The sequence below is a fragment of the Ailuropoda melanoleuca genome, chromosome 8 (genome assembly GCF_002007445.2).
Source record: "Ailuropoda melanoleuca isolate Jingjing chromosome 8, ASM200744v2, whole genome shotgun sequence".
Taxonomy (NCBI): domain Eukaryota; kingdom Metazoa; phylum Chordata; class Mammalia; order Carnivora; family Ursidae; genus Ailuropoda; species Ailuropoda melanoleuca.
The window spans coordinates 117,808,457-117,825,292 of NC_048225.1; the positions used below are offsets into that span (position 1 = coordinate 117,808,457).

At 38.5% G+C, this 16,836-nt stretch overlaps 1 protein-coding gene across 3 annotated transcripts in view; it reads left to right on the top strand.

The window, feature by feature from the left end:
* MARK1 (microtubule affinity regulating kinase 1) overlaps positions 1–16,836 on the top strand; it is a 95,688-nt gene that overhangs the window by 30,736 nt on the left and 48,116 nt on the right. For all 3 annotated transcript variants that reach the window (XM_034667207.1, XM_034667206.1, XM_034667205.1), the window contains exons 4-5: positions 13,745–13,793; positions 14,890–14,955. In XM_034667207.1, the coding sequence (XP_034523098.1) occupies positions 13,745–13,793; positions 14,890–14,955 (115 nt within the window). The remainder of the gene's footprint in view (positions 1–13,744; positions 13,794–14,889; positions 14,956–16,836) is intronic.

Below are 16,836 nucleotides of genomic sequence, written 5' to 3' on the forward strand. Positions count from 1 at the left end.
GGCCTTTTTTTGGCAAGCACATACGGGGGCGGTAATTCTGCAAGGAATTTATTCTGCCATGCGAATAAATAAGATTATACCTACCGCCTGGTCACTCAGTATTCCATTTGCCATGAAATTAGTGGTTAGCAACACACTTCTGATCTTGATTTGGCTTTGAAAGAAATATTGAAAACAGGTTATCATGAAATCATGGCTATTAAAAGCTGTCTCTTCAGTGTACAGTGTGAAGAATTGGTGGGAAGTTTATCTTTCAAACTGAAATACGATGGATTTTGAGGGAGAAGGTGTTCAAACAAGTTTCCTTTAAAAGGTGATAACAATAATGTTAATGTCTGGCTAGAAACATGTTGAAGATAAGATAACCAGATTTTTTCAAGTAGTCCACTGACCAAAAATTTGAGTTTTCTAAACCTTGTTGGTTCTCTTTAGTTATTGGACAGAAGGTTCAAAGACCTATCATTGGGCATGTTTAACACACAAATGCTACATCCAAATATGGAAGATAACTTTCGAGAGCAAGCACATCCGAAGAGTATATTAAGAATCCATTTGCTATTATCCTTCCAGTAGAAACTTCCAGTCTTCCAACTTTTCTGTGTGATAAGATTAGCAGCCTAGACTAGAACCTGTCTGAGAGCTGTACATAAACTTCAGGGAGAAATATCTTTGTAAAGTAATCAATCTGAATCTTGCTGACACACCATCTGATACTGGTTCCTTTCTCCAATCTATGTGATCATGACTTGGGATTTTTTTTAATTCAGTAGAAATAAAAAATTAAAAAAAAAACTTGAAATGGAAACTGTCTTATGGTTCAAGTTAAGTGCCATTGAGCCAGATACATGTGTTCATTAATTAACTCTTAATCTAACAAAAAATTTATTGAAAGAAGATTGTATTTCTCCATATATTTTCTTCTGTCTTACATGGTTTTTGAGAATGTCTGCTTTTATCTTTTCCCATCACGACCACTCTAGACAAAGCTGCTGTTGTCTGTCCTGTGGACTGCCCCAGTAGCCTTCCAGCTGGTCTTTCTGCATCCACTTTGCATCCCTCTGCACCCATGTACACACACCCCCACACCCTCACACACAGCGTTTAAAAAGTCATCAAGAATACAAAATACCTTCATTTTAAACTTTAATATGGCATTCCGTTTTTGGTGGTCTGGAAATCAAATTCATTAACAAGGTGTACAAGGCCCCACCTTCCTCTTCCACCTTGTGACCCACCAGCTCCCCACAGCATCTGCCCCGCCCCATCTGCTACTGGTCCAGTTACAGTACTTTCTTTCATCTGCTCCTAGTCGCACCCTTCACTCCAGCCACCAGGACTTTGAAGCTTTTCACCCCACCCTCTGCCTAAAGCACACCACCCCCCTTCACTTGATTCATCTTTAGTCACTCATTCCTCACATTTCAGCCTTAGAGTCATTTCTTCAGGGAAACCTTTGCTGTCTCCACAACAGTGTTAAGGCTCTCCGTCCTCCTTAAAATGAAGCGCTCGACCAAGGATTAGTCATAAAGAATTGCTTTAGTTTTTATTTGTTTTACTCTTGGTAGTAGTTTTGTTTTTTGTTTTTGATGTTTGTATTCTGTCTCTGACTCTTAACCCCTCTATTCTTTTTTTTTTTTTAAAGATTTTATTTATTTATGCGACAGAGATAGAGACAGCCAGCGAGGGAGGGAACACAAGCAGGGGGAGTGGGAGAGGAAGAAGGCAGGCTCATAGAGGAGGAGCCTGACGTGGGGCTCGATCCCATAACGCCGGGATCACGCCCTGAGCTGAAGGCAGACGCTCAACCGCCCTGCCACCCAGGCTCCCCTTAACACCTCTATTCTAATTGCTTGGCCTTTGTTGGCTGTAAAGCATATGTCTATTTCTATATTCTCAAGAAAGTATGTGAGATTTACTGAAGCGTAGACATGGAAGGATTTTCTCTTGGAAATGGGGTTGGCTAGAGATCTAAATCACCTTTGAGTTTTAAGCTAGACCGTCTGGCTGTTTCTTTATTTTTTGGGGGGGGGATTGATTTATTTATTTGAGAGAGAGAGTGTGGGTGAGCGGGGCAGGGGTGGGGGCAGTGGCAGAGGGAGAGAGAGAATCCTGGAGCAGTCGCCACACTGAGTGTGGAGCCTGACATAGGGCTCGATTCCAGGACCCTGAGATCATGACCTGAGCCAAAACCAAGAGTCAACTGCTTAACCAACTGCACCACCCACGTGCCCCTCATCTGGCTATTTTAGAAATCATATTGTCATTCTGTTATTCAAGAGTCATACTATGATTTTTTTCTAATTTGGGCAGTTTGTTGACATAGTAAACTGGCCTATTTATAATTTTTGGATGGGGACTTCAAAATGTCTTTCCCATTCTAAAAAAAGTTGCTTTCTTGTGACATTTGTTAGACTAAACTGTTTCATTTCTTTTAAAAAAAAAAATATTACAGATACAACAGAAGCCTTATGTGTTATTTCTGGGTTCTATTCCTGTATTTTCCTACCTGGAAATAACTACTGTTCTGAATTTGATCTTTCTTATTCTCATTCAGATTTAAAACATTTTTTCACATGTGTGTTTCTATATGTAAAATACCACATATTATTTATCTATAAACCTTTTATCTTTCTACAACTCCCTTTTTTCATGTAACGTTGTCTTACAGTTTTAGTCATGTTAGTCTCTGTGGCCTAGTGCATTTATTTTCACCACTGTTACTGCATACCATTGTACGAGTTTGCTACAGCTTACCCACTTTCTTATTAACAGATGTACTACAGTTTGTGTATTTTTGTTGGTGGATATGTAGATTGTTCCTGGTGTTTTTGTGTTTCACTTTTCCCCCCTCGTTAGCTTTTCGTTTTTGCTGCAAAAGCAGTGCTGCAGTCAGGGATCATTATTGTGTGTGTGTGTGTTTTGTGAAGATGTATAAAAGGATGTGTCTCTCCAAGCAGAATTGCTAGGTTGAAGGTCATGCATATCCTCAACTTTACTAAATAATATCAAATTGCTCTGCAGAGTGGTGGCACCAGTTATGCTTCTGCTAACACTGTGAGATTTACTGCTGCTCTGCCCGCACCTTAATGTTAGCACCTTAATGTTAGCAGATTTCTTAATTTTTGTCAATCTTATGGATGCATTATGGTATTTCATTTTAATTTCCATCATTTCTAATTCAAACTGTTTCCAAATTTGATCTATTTTATGTTTGATATCTTTTGTTTGAAATGATTTGATTCGCTCTCTCAAACAGTACATTTATTTATCCCCAGCTTGAGCTTGGAACTGTGCAAGGCCTTGAGAAGGACTCAAGCAATATAAAATTGGTACCAGTTTATAAGAAATGAGAATCTTATAATCTTGTAATCTCTCTAGATGAAACTTGGAAAAGCCGCCCTGCCTGTCATTTAAAAAGCATTTCCTTCTCTTCACTTTGCAACAAACAGTTGACTTAACAAGTTGTCAAGGTTGGGAAGCAATACTGAACAACCATTTTATTTTTTTTAGTTAGAAATCATCTAATATATATTCATTTACTTGTCTTCAGAACTTTTTTTCCAACTACCATTTCATGGGAAGAACTTAAGAAATTTGCCTAAGTTGTTATACTACTAGCAATAACTTTATAAAATATGTGGTGTGTCCATAAGGTGTCTGAAGGCTGAAAAAAGAATGAAGTGGTGATCCTAGAAATGTAAAAGCTGAAAGTGTAATCCATAGGGTTCTGTTAATATAGGCATATCATATATAAAATCCCTCAATGGATAGGCACCTCTGAGAGAGTTTAAACGAGGACCCAGCAGTCTCTAGGAGCTGAATGCCACTTGCAGGGTAAAGCAGTGCTCACACCTCTCATTGATAGACTGGTAAACAGCTATCAAAGACACAGATGGGATTTCTACAAAGATTACAGTGAAGGCAAAGAAGGGCTCCTGCCCCTCACCAAACCCATATCAGAACAAAATACTGGAAAGGCCAAGAAGGCTGTGTCAAAAGGCACAAGAAGATCTGAATGTCATCCCTTCCTACGAACCCAGTTCCCTGTGACTGATGACAGCCTGGAAGAGCTCTCCCAATGGGAACAAGCCTGGCCACTCTGCCTTTGTCAAGTTTCCCATGGCCAGTGTTGTTCTCCATCTGCATCAAGACCAAGGAAGCAGTGAAGGGGTCCTGTGACCTTGATGAAGCCAAGGGCAACACAGTGAGCAGGTCTGGTGCAAGGAGGATGATGTGCATTTGACTGGCCCCTGACTGTGATGCTTTGGGTGTAAATAGAATGAGGATTGTCCAAGCCATGTCCAAGTGGCTACTTCTAAGTATAACAGATTTTCCCACCATCAAAAAAAGAGTACGAAACAAAAGGAATAGAAGCATCAGGAAGGAAGAGAACAGTTGAGAGGAGAAACGGAAAATGCTCATAAATGAGGCAAATACTGATGAACACTAATGGAGTTTGACTGACCCTGACCTTAAGCCGAAACTAGAAGGACTGAATTGAAAAGTAAATATCTCTCTTGTTTACTCACTTCAGTTACGGGGAACAACGCCAAGAACCAAGAAGGAAACAGTCCAGCCTCTGAACAACTAACTAGAGTAGCTGTCACGAAGTCTAAACAATAAAGGCCCTCCCTGCCTCGTAGCCAGGGAAAACCCATCTCGGGCCTTCACGAGGCACTCGTTTCTCGAATTGAACACACAAGATTCGAACAAACTCCGGCCTTGATTTCAGCCTTCCACAAAGCTGAAACAGTAAGTTTGGAGAGTATTAGTGAATTCGGAGCATTCCTGCTAAGTTTAAGAATGCTAGAAACATCATGATGTCACAGTGTGAAAACGAACAAGAAAAAATGAACTATAAATTAGAATCAGAAACTCAAATGGTGTGGGACGATTTAATATAGTTGCAAACCTCTGTTTTCCTGGCTTGTACCTGACAAATGATACATATAGTAATTGACTTTTTAAACAATAACTGTCCATCTCAAGGTAAACGTCTTAGCATGGTCTAAATTTTCAGCTCTCCTTCTCCCCTCAACCCTCTCCACCTTTCCTAAGGAAGAGCAGGCACTGGGAAGATTGGCAGCCTCGCCGATAAAGGTCTGCTCTGGGCTAAGAGATCACGGATATGTGGCTCACTGCCTCTCTCTCTCTGCTTCCTTTGACTTGGGGAGCCGATGAGGAGGCTCTGACATTAATTAGTCCCGTCCCTTTCCTGTGTGCAGCCAACTGGAATATTGCGGTTTCTGGAAGGGGTGAGGGGAGTTGTGAAGAGGAGGAGACATCTTAGACCTTTTACTAAAGCCATGTGCTACTGTTCACTTGGCCCCGATTCTCTGAGTTTGTAGTGTTAATGACCCAAATCTAGCTGACAATTGAAGTGTTTCTTTGGAAGGGTGATTGGCAGGTCAGGCTACTGGCATGTCATTGTCCTAGGCCAGTATGCCCCTTAAAACACACTAATCCCTTCTTCCAGCAGCAACCATTCTTCCTCTTTCCACAGCTGCCTGTCATTTTTAGCCTATGCACAGCCAACCCACTCAGGCCCATTCATGCTCTTGCTTATTATGGTTTTTCCCTCACTCCTTGTCAGAGGAAACTAACGATAGAGCAATATGGCAAAGACATCTTTGAGATGGATGTGTATTATTTTTTTCACTGGAATAAAAAATTACTTTCTAATGAGAACTTTGGCCCTTCCTGTAACTGTTTCCCTGGTTCATCTCCAGGCCTTCTATTTGGTACATTTTTGTTGTCCCAATTTTCAGAAGATAATTTTTTTAAGGATTTAATTTATTTATTGGACAGAGAGAGACACAGCGAGAGAGGGAACACCAGCAGGGGGAGTGGGAGAGGGAGAAGCAGGCTCCCAGCAGAGGAGGGAGCCCGATGTGGGGCTCAATCCCAGGACCCTGGGATCATGACCTGAGCTGAAGGAGAGGCTTAACTGACCGAACCACGCAGGTGCCCTCAGAAGATAATTTTAATCCTTTCTCTAGCTCATCTGTGTTCTTGGTAGAACAGAATGGCTAAATTCTAGGTTCCAGTCAGGAGCTGCATTCATGAATTCACTGCCACTCAAAAACCCAGCTTACGAAATAAACAAAAACCAGTAATTGTGGAGAATTGCTTGAAGGATATGCAGCTAATCCATTCCTTTAGGTTACTTATTCTCAAACATGGACCTATGTGACAATATGGTCTCCACTCTTGCAATCTGCTGTGTTTTCTTGAGGCAGGAGAGAAGGAAAGGGAGCTAGAACTAGGGCTGGTGTGGCCTGTCCGTGCTGCATTTCCTGGACTGCCTTCTGGAAGTGCCCGTGCCAGTGAGAAAGTAGGTGGAGGCCCTCTTCCACTGCAGTGAGGAGCTGTTAAGAAGTATGCTAACGGGAGGAATTATTAAACATTATATGGACATTTAACATTTAAATGGAACAAAATACATACCCATTGGCCAGTCTTTTCACGTAAGGCCATGGCCCCCTCCCCCCCACTCCTAGTTTGGGTCTGTTGATTGGCATTCAGCTTCGTCTTGCACAGATCTCACCCATAAACTCATATTTGCTCCTATTTCCAGTTTTGTTTTGTTTTAAGATTTTATTTATTTATTTGACAGAGATAGAGACAGCCAGCAAGAGAGGGAACACAAGCAGGGGGAGTGGGAGAGGAAGAAGCAGGCTCATAGCAGAGGAGCCTGATGTGGGGCTCGATCCCAGAATGCCGGATCACGCCCTGAGCCGAAGGCAGACGCTTAACCACTGTGCCACCCAGGCGCCCCTGTTTTGTTTTTTTAATTAATAAAGGGAGAATTTAAAGACACCCAGGAGCAATCTGAGAGCAGACCCCTAGATTTTATTTTCATCTTTGACATTTATCTTGCCCACAATTAACTGGACAGCAATTTCTGTAGCAGCTTTTATCTAGAATTTACAGATTATTCAATTTGGCTTGTTTTGTTAAACAACAAACTTAATTTATTGGTTTATGTAACATTTAATTGTATTGGACAGACTCTAAGGCAACCCCCAGTGATCCCCCCTTCTGGTGTTCACATCTGTGTATAATCCCTTTTCCTTGAATGTGAGCAGGACCTCTGACTTGTTTCTAACCAATAGAATATGGAAAAGGTGATGGGATTTCATTCCCACAATTATGTTGTGTTATATAGGACTGTCTTGCTAGCCAGCCTGCCCTGGAGATAGATTATCCTTGCTGGCTTGATAAAGGAAATGGCCATGTTGGAGAAGCCTGCTTGGCAAGGACATAGGAGCAGGCTCTAAGAGGTCAGGGTGGCCTCCACTCAAGAGCCCCCAAGAAGCCGGAGTCCTCAGTCCTATAGCTGCGGCCTGGGTTAGCTTGGAAATGGATTCTTCCCCACTGGGGCCCTGAGATGAGAGAGCGACACCTTGACGGAAGCGGGAGGATCCAATGAAGCCATGCCCTGGAACCATGAGATGATACATGTGTGTTGTTACAAGTTGCTAGGGTGTGGTACTTTCCTATTCAGCAATAGAAAACTAATATATTAGTTAAATTATCTGTGTGCAGTAACATCTATAGCTGACAAATATGTTTGGAGCCTAGATAACCTCTGGGAGCGCGAGGGTGCAGGGGGCACTGCGGACTGTGAGCACGGAGGGTGCTCAAGTGTCGCACGGTAGGTTTGCGGAGGGTGTGTAGAGTAACAGTTACAGGCTCCTGTACTGCAGTGCTTGTGAGTTGTGATTTACAGTCAAATACAACAACTTAACGGATAAAGTCTTAATAAGAAAGCAAGAACAAATGAAGCAAACAGAGGTCATTTACTTATGTGTAAGTGTAGGAGAGCCAGATTGGTATCGGGGACTTTTCTATTAGAAATACACAATAACAATAATACAGATGAATGCAGATGACAGTTACAGTAATGTTGCTCCTATTAGTAACAGGTCTAGCCACTTTAAAATCTGTGTAGTATAGCAAAACCAAAGTAGGGACTGTTTGTGTTTATTCTTTATAATACATTCTTCAGAGGTTCAGAGGGAAAAAATCAGTATTTAAAAAGAGTTGGAAAAAAAATAGAGTTGGATATATATATATATGCCTTAGTTACAAATAAGTGTTTTTCCTCATAAAATGATTTTTTTAATGTTTAGGAGGTTGATTTTATTACTCAGTGCTTGTAAAATGACTTCATGAAAGTAAGAGGCTGGCATAGTATTTGACTTGTTTTTCTTGGGGGGGAAAGAAACTCTTTTGTTACAGTAAAACCCAGATTTGTGAGTTGTGATTTTATAATTACATGTGAATTTTATATAAAAAAGTTGAAACCAGAAGTATAAATTTTCTGAAAACCTAACCCACAGACTGCTGCCTCTGCTATCAGCCGAGGGAGTCCCTAGGCGAAGGTGACTTCATGATAGGCCCCCTTATTTCCTCTTTCTCAGGGAGGTGAGGGTCTTATTTGGAAGGGTGTTCATCAGGTAAGCAGAGAGAGGAGGCCTGGGTGGTGTCAGAAGCTAAGATAGAAACCCTGAGTGTGTTCTGAGGAGACTGCCCACCCAGCACACAGGAGATCCCACAGAGCTCCACCCCGCTGTCAGTCCTCTAAAGTCCTGCGGAGGGGGGAGGTTGGAGGGGATAGTCACCTGGATTCCAGGACCCCCTGGGCACACTTCCCTCTGCTGACCTGAGGCCACCTCACTCAGACCAATGCCCTCCACTTCCCTGAGACCCGCAAGGAAGAAGTGAGAGGATGTGACTTCTGGCTCCCTCTCCTTAGGGCCTCTGGGGCTACTTATGCAAATGACCCATTCTCTGATGTTGCAGAGTAGAATCAACAAGGTATTTGATGAACAATCCATGTTCACTACTATCCGCAGGCATCTGGTATTGTTGGAGATTGGAACGGGCTCAAAAATTGGCTTGAAAGGACTCAGGAAAGCAAACAACCAATTGAAAACTGGTCAAATGATCTGAACAGACATCTCATCAAAGAAAATCTATAGATGGCAAATAAGCCTCTGGAAAGATGGTCATCGCCATCTGTTATTAGGAGTTACAGATTGAAACAACGGTGAAATACCATTACACACCTATTAGAATGTGAAAATCCAAAACACTAACAACACCAAACGTGGCTAAGGATGTGGAGCAGCAAGGGCTCTCTTTGCTGGTGGGAATACAAAATAGTATTACGGCAGCTTTATTCACAGCTGTCAAAACTTGGAAGTAATCAAGATGTCCTTCATTAGGTTAATGGATAAATAAACTGGTACATTGATATAATGAAATGTTATTTGGTGCTGAAAAGAAGTACTACCAAGTCATGAAAAGACATGGAAGAACCTTAAATGTAGATTATAAGTGAAAAGGTCAGTCTGGAAAGGCCACGTACTATATGATTCCAACTATATGATCTTCTCAAGAGGCAAAACTATGGAGAAAGTAAAAAGATTAGTGGTTGCGAGGGATTTATGAAGAGGGAAGGATAAATAGGTGAAGCACAAGGGATATTTAGGGCAGTGAAACTATTCTGTTTGATACTGTAATGGTGGATACATGTCATTACACATTTGTCAAAACCCACAGAATTTACAGCACTGAGAATGAACCCTAATGTAAACTGTAGACTTTGGGTGATAATGTATCAATATAGATTCAGTGATTGTAACAAATTTACCACTCTGGTATGGGATGTTGATGGTTGGGGAGGTTGTGCATTTATGGGGACATGGGGACGGGAGGTGTATGCTAACTCTGTACTTTCTGCTCAGTTTTGTTGTGAACCTAAAACTTCCTAAAAATAAATACCTTTATTATAGGTATAATATAGATATATGTAAACACACACACTTCTGATACTATATTCCTCACTTCATCCTGATCCATGTACCTGGAGTAAGACAGTTTGGTCAGTGGACACCTCTCTGAGACAGTTGTTCAGTTTTGACAAGAGTCTGGTAGCAAACTAATAGCTGCTTTTTAAAACCCATTAGCCATTTTAGGGAGGAAATGAGTCCAAAACCCTATAGGGCCCCCTTTGAGTAGAGATTGTTTCCCTTGTCAGAGGCTCTAATCAACAAAACCTCAGTAACAGAGACTTATAGCTCAAAGGGGTCATTAGGGCCATGGGGCCCAAAAATAGAAAAGACCAAGCAGTGTAGGCACTCAATATTTCTTGAGTTCTAGACCTTCAAGTACAGAATGGGGGTGGAGGGCAAATTCGGCAAGACCTAATAAAGTTGAAGGTGTATATACACCACTGTCAAAAAATTAAGCTTCTAGGTATTAAAGGAAACATGTCAAGAATATTCGTTATAGGGGCCGCCTGGGTGGCGCAGTCGTTAAGCGTCTGCCTTCGGCTCAGGGCGTGATCCCGGCGTTCTGGGATCGAGCCCCGCATCAGGCTTCTGCACTGGGAGCCTGCTTCTTCTTCTCCCACTCTCCCTGCTGTGTTCCCTCTCTTGCTGGCTGTCTCTCTCTGTCAAATTAATAAATACAATCTTTAAAAAAAAAAAAAGAATATTCGTTATAACACTGATTGCAGTAGTGGAAATATATAAATAAGTTAAGCATCCTCAGTAGAACAGTGTATAAACTGGTTTCTTCTTGTAAAGGAACACGGCAATTCAAGTAAATGGACCACATCTATACACAACAGGGATAGAACACAGAAACATTATGTTGAAGAAAAAAAAAAGGTTAGAGAGATCATTTCAATAGGACTCCATTTATATAAAGTTTGAAACACAAAAATGTAATACTGCTATTTATATATACACATATAGAAAATTACAAAAGTATGTATGTATGTAGCTTGATATGTACCAACCTTAGGGCAGTGGTTATGTCTAGGGTGGGAAGGAGAGAAGAGAGGTGGGGATGAGTCTCTGGCTATGACTATATGATTAATGTCTTAACAATATTTTATTAAATAAAATTATTAATTAAATATTCTTGGGGCGCCTGGGTGGCTCAGTCAGTTGGTCATATGATTCTTGATATTGGCTTAGGTCATGATCTCAGGATTGTGAGACTGAGCCCCCCGCCTTCTCCCTCTGTTCCTCCTCCTCCTTGTGCGTGCTCTCTCTATATAGATAATAAATAAATAAAATCTTTAAACATAAAAAAATTAAAAATTTAAAAAATATTTATAATTTTTCTTATTAACAAAATCTTATGAAAATATGGCAGAATATTAGCATAAGTTGTTTATTTCATCTTGGTGGTGGATACAGAGGTAGGTGCTATATTTAATTCTGTACTTTTTAATAAATTTGAAATATTTCATGATTCAAAAAGTGAATGAAGAACATTCATTCCAGGCAGAGGGGGAACAGCTTGTGCAAAGGCCCTGAGTAGAGAGGGATCTTAGCAAGTTCAACTGAGAAAGATGCTGGTTGGCTTGAGTGAAGTCCATCTAGGAGACATCCATGTAGATGTTATCTAGAGTGTCAGGAGATAAGCATGGCAAGGTAAGCAAGATCTTGATTTTCAAGGCCTGGTAGCCTGTGTTGAAGATTATGGATTTTGTGCTAATGGCACTGGGGAACCACCAGTGGATCCAAAGTAGTTTGGTGCTGTGTGGATAATGGACTACAGGGTGGGAGTCCAGAAAAGGGAATGCGGAATGGATGCACAGAGACTTGTGGAATCCAGTGTTGCCCGTGTGGATGGATAGTATTGACAGATGTGAGATGAAATTTGGAGGTCGAGTCAATAGGTCTTGATGATGTACATGAGCATGAATGAATTTGCTTTAATATTCTGTTTATTGATGTACAGTTTTTAGTTGTTAAAGTTACAGGATCATAGACTTCGTTACAGTTTATGTAAATGTATATACGTGCGCACACAGAGAGACGGACTTACATCCTGCCTGCATTTGGCGTGCCAGTTATCAAGGATCGCTGGGCAAGATTTCCGTGGTAGATAAGCCTTAAGTAGGTTTTTCCACTGGTGTAAAAGTTTTTTGAGGCATATCAACACATTATATTTCTGTTTATAACTTGTGTTAAAATATACCTAAGATTTACCATTTTAACCATTTTTAAATGTACAGTGGTGTCAAGTACATTCAAATTATTGTGCAGTCATCAGCACCATCCATCTCCAGAACTTTCTTCATCTTTTCAGACTGAAAATTCCGTACCTATTGAACAATAAACCTCTATACCTGTGTCACTCCAGGCCCTGGCTACCTTCTATGTCTATGAATTTGACTACCTTATCTAGGTACCTACTGTACCTGTGGAATCATACAGTATTTGTCCTTCCGTGACTGGTTTATTGCATTTAACATGACGTCCTCAAGGTTTGTTCATGTTAACAGTGTATGTCAGAATTTCTTTCATTTGTTTTTTAAAGATTTTGAGAATTTCTTTCATTTTTAAGACTGAATATGATTCCATTGTATGGATATACCACATTTTGTTCATTCATTCATCAGTGGACACTTGGTTGCTTCTACCTTTTAGCTGTTATGAATAATACCATTGTATTATTATAACGTGGATGTACAACAACTATCTGTTTGAGTCTCTGCTTTCAGTTCTTTTAGGTACATACACTTTAACCACATCCTTGCCAAGACTTGTTATTTACTCGTTTGTTTTCTTACTTAGCAGTAGCCATCCTGAGTCTGAAGTCTTATCTCATTGTGGTTTTGATTTGCATTTCCCTTGTGATTAATGATGTTGCACATCTTTTCATGTTCTTCCTGGCCATTTGTATATCTTCCTTGGAGAAATATCACCTCGGAAAGCATTAACTTTAGATTTTATTCTGATAAAACCTAAGTCATAATATAGACTTTTTGCAATATCATCAATCATTCTATTTTCTTGAACTAGGTGCTTGATTTTGATCTTAACAAGTACTCGTAGACAACATAGAGAAAAAAAAATGCTAGGTCAGACTTTTAAAAAATGGGTCCTATATTGTAAAATAAAAGGAATGGAGTTTTTAACATTTGTGTTTCAAAAAGTGACTTATTTTCAGGGGCGCCTGGGTGGCGCAGCGGTTAAGCGTCTGCCTTCAGCTCAGGGCGTGATCCCGGCATTATGGGATCGAGCCACGTCAGGCTCCTCAGCTATGAGCCTGCTTCTTCCTCTCCCACTCTCCCTGCTTTGTGTTCCCTCTCTCGCTGGCTGTCTCTATCTCTGTCTAATAAATAAATAAAAAATCTTTAAAAAAAAAAAAAGTGACTTATTTTCAGTATGTTTTGGTTTTATATAAAGTGGTAAATATATTTTTATTGTCCTTTACTCTTATTATGCAAGTTTCCCCAAAAATGCTAATGAAAATAGTTTTGTTTCCTTTTCAAATGTTGTTTAATGTAGGTTTATGTCATTTAATCTTTCGTAAAGTATCTGATCAACCGGTAGAGATGACTAAAGAATCAGGAGCCGCTTCCCCGCCCCCAAGGAAAGTTGGTTTTGGATAAAAATCATGTGAAGGATCATTTAGTTTCATTTCCACAGTATTTTTCTTTTATTCCCAGCAATGAAGAGTAGTCAAATAAAAATATAAGTTTTATTGTGTATGGTGTATTCACACACACTTGCACACAAAAACATCTGAATTCATCTTGTTAAAATTGTCCTAGAAATCAAGTGTCAGCAAAGTTAGATTTGAACCTGAGGAACAAATCTCTTGTTTCTTTCTTAGCTCATTACCAGGATCTCCTAGTGTCTTGTAAGAAGCCGAATTTCTTCAAGTAAATAATTTTAACAGAACTATGTCTACCTGTTTTCTTTAACAGTTGTTTCGAGAAGTACGAATAATGAAGATATTGAATCATCCTAATATAGGTATGAAATTTACACATAGAATTAATGATGAAGTATATTCTTTAATTTGAACTATTTGAAAAGATAGAATTTTAAAGATGTTCTTTATGAAAAGAATCATAACCTGAGAAAGTGATACTTTTGGTAAAAATAGACGATTAAGAAGTTAATTGAAGGCTGTGGATGGCTATTTTCTACTACCTTGCTGTCTTATGCTCTCCACTAAAATAATATATATGACTTGGAGTTAATGCATTCAAATATTTTTTGTATCTCCTTACTGAATTGTTCTAAATAGAGATTCCATGCCATTTGAGGTATTTATAAAAAATGAATTCCAGATAATTTGATAATAAAATTATTTGGGTTTGACCATAGTGTATAGGCAAAATCACTAATTTGAATTTTTAAGAAAATAGAATTTATTTCAGTTTTAGTTAACTTAGTCCCATAAGTTCTGGTTTTTCCCTACATTTACAAATAAATATATTGAGTACGTATGAAGTCATTGGATTTTAAGAAGTAAAAAGTAATTTTTCTTGTAATCTGCTCATTTTCTTAACACTTGTTTCTTTCACACTTAAAAATCTTATGTTTATTAGAGATGTTAATGTGATTATTTGTGGTGTATAATTTCAACTACATAAGTCTGATAACTTGGTGGTTTTTTAACCAGAAACTTTTATAACAGCACATAATTATGGAATTTTTTTGATTCTCTACCAAAGATTGTTTAACATTTTCTGATAGGCTCATTATAATATAGTCTTCTTTTAAGCTTTAGTTAAAATTTTGTTGTGCTGAGCTTGTTTTGTTATTTTAAAGCTTTTCCTTTTTATTATATTATTCTCATTAGAAAAAGTAATGGTTTTTTAATCCCAGAAACTTAACTCTTTTGGCCCAGCAGTTGGTTCCAAATCACTTTGTGGTAAGTAGTTTTCTTCCATAGCAGTAATAACCCTTGAGAGAATTTTTCAGTTTAAAATTATAATTAATAATTTTTGGTAAATGTTCAGATTTTCCCCTGGCTTAGGGAAAATTTATACTTCAATTTTCTTGAAGCAGATCCAATATGTGCTAACAATTACAGAGTTATATCTCTAATTTCTTTTTTCAGTAAAATTGTTTGAAGTTATTGAAACAGAGAAGACCCTCTATTTAGTCATGGAGTACGCGAGTGGGGGTAAGGATGAGAGGGATGGAAAAGTTATCTTTGATGAGACATACAGAATTATCAACACCTGAAGGTTCATTGTAACACTTATGTCTTCAATGTTTTTAATGAATGTACAGTTTTATTAAAATGCCTTTAAGTGATATATCTTAAGTAAAATTCAGTGTTTACTTTCAGGACCTATTGATCCTACATTTAAAAGTCAGATTTTTGGCTTAGTTAAAAATTGCCTAGGGACATTTTTCTAAACTTTAAATTTGCATTGTTATCTATGAATGTTTTGATTTTTACCTAAATATTTTATTAAAAGTGCTTGGCTGTAAGGAAATCTCAAATTTACAATGTATTTAATAAAGTTTATAATAAAAGCATGTTCTAGGCCAGATGTTTATTTCACTGATTGTTCATTTGTGACAGATTCTCAGTGCGCATGCATTTTCAAGAGAATCCATAAGATGTTTCAATTTGAACAAGTATTGATTTATATATGTTATAAGTTAGAAGACTGAGTTGACAGAAATAAGATGTGTTTGTAGTATATAATATATACTTTGACTACATAGTGTCAAAAGTAGGAGTGATTTTTAAACACTAGTATATAATAGAAAATCATTTTCATCCTCTGCACTTTCCCTCAAATGAGAGGTACATCGGCTCAAAATCACTGTTGTGTTAGGCGTAGGACTTTCTTAGAAACATGCTTAAAAATTTTTGGAGATAAATCATTTAATAAGTAAAAAAAGAATGCTTGAAGGTTTTAAGCAATTGAAGAATTAACAAGTTAAGCAATTAAAAAAGAAGGAGGGCAGCTGAAATTATTTAAACCACTGTGGCTAATTAACTTTTTTGCTAATCAATAGAAAAACTTAGGGTTGAATTTAGTGTTGAGTCCTTTTAACTGATAAAAGCGTATGGATTTTTATGGTAATTCAGATTTTATGTAATTTGGATAAAGAGGATTTATTCTAGTCTATTGTACCTAAGCTATGTATTTTTATACTGTTTCTTAGATTTCTAAAAATGTTTACTACAAATATTACATATATTTTAATAGATTTTTCTGTTTTTAATGCAGATTGAAAGCTTTAGTAGGTTTGGTTTTTTGCAAAGCCTTTTCTCATCCTGAAAGTATTTTGATGTAGGTTTTTTGACTTACCCTGAAAATCTGTGTCATCAAGGTTTATTATTACAGGATTTTTAAGAAAAATATTAATACAGCCATGTGAATTTGCATAAATGTATGTCTATAATAAAATTAGTGAACCTACAGATACCACGTAATGAACTATTTCTCTATTTTTCTATCCTTTAGTTAGATTTATATAAGTTTGCCAGCAGGGGAACCCTGGGTGTTATTTTTAGTTCAGTTAGACTCTTGTTTTCCCTTTTACTGATATAAAGTCTAGAGAGGGGCTAGACATGCTTTAATATGAGAAATTACAGACTGCTCAAAATCGGTGTATGCTTCTGTTTTTATGAGGTCCACCACAAGGCTGTGTTAATATTAATATGTATGCTGTTTACTGATAAGTGGTAAGTACAGTCAACTCTCTATTGATGCTGATGAAGGGGAGCAATGGCTGGAGTAACAGAGAGCACATGGGGTCATCACTGCTCTCCTTCAGTAGCATAGTTAGGAGGGGCCGTGGGGTGCACTGTACAGAGGTGTATACTGCAATTCACCCCGAACCAGGTGCTCTCTCATTCAATTCTGACTCCTAATGATAAGTTTTCTTTGAGTCTTGCCCATCAGTGACCTTCTAACAAAACCATCATGGTTCTGTGGTGGCAAATCTAGAATCATTTCCTTGCCTTTTTAATCTGTAAATGGCAAGGTGACTTTTATAATCAACACTTGATATTTTTCCTCTGAAATTTCTGGACATTTTA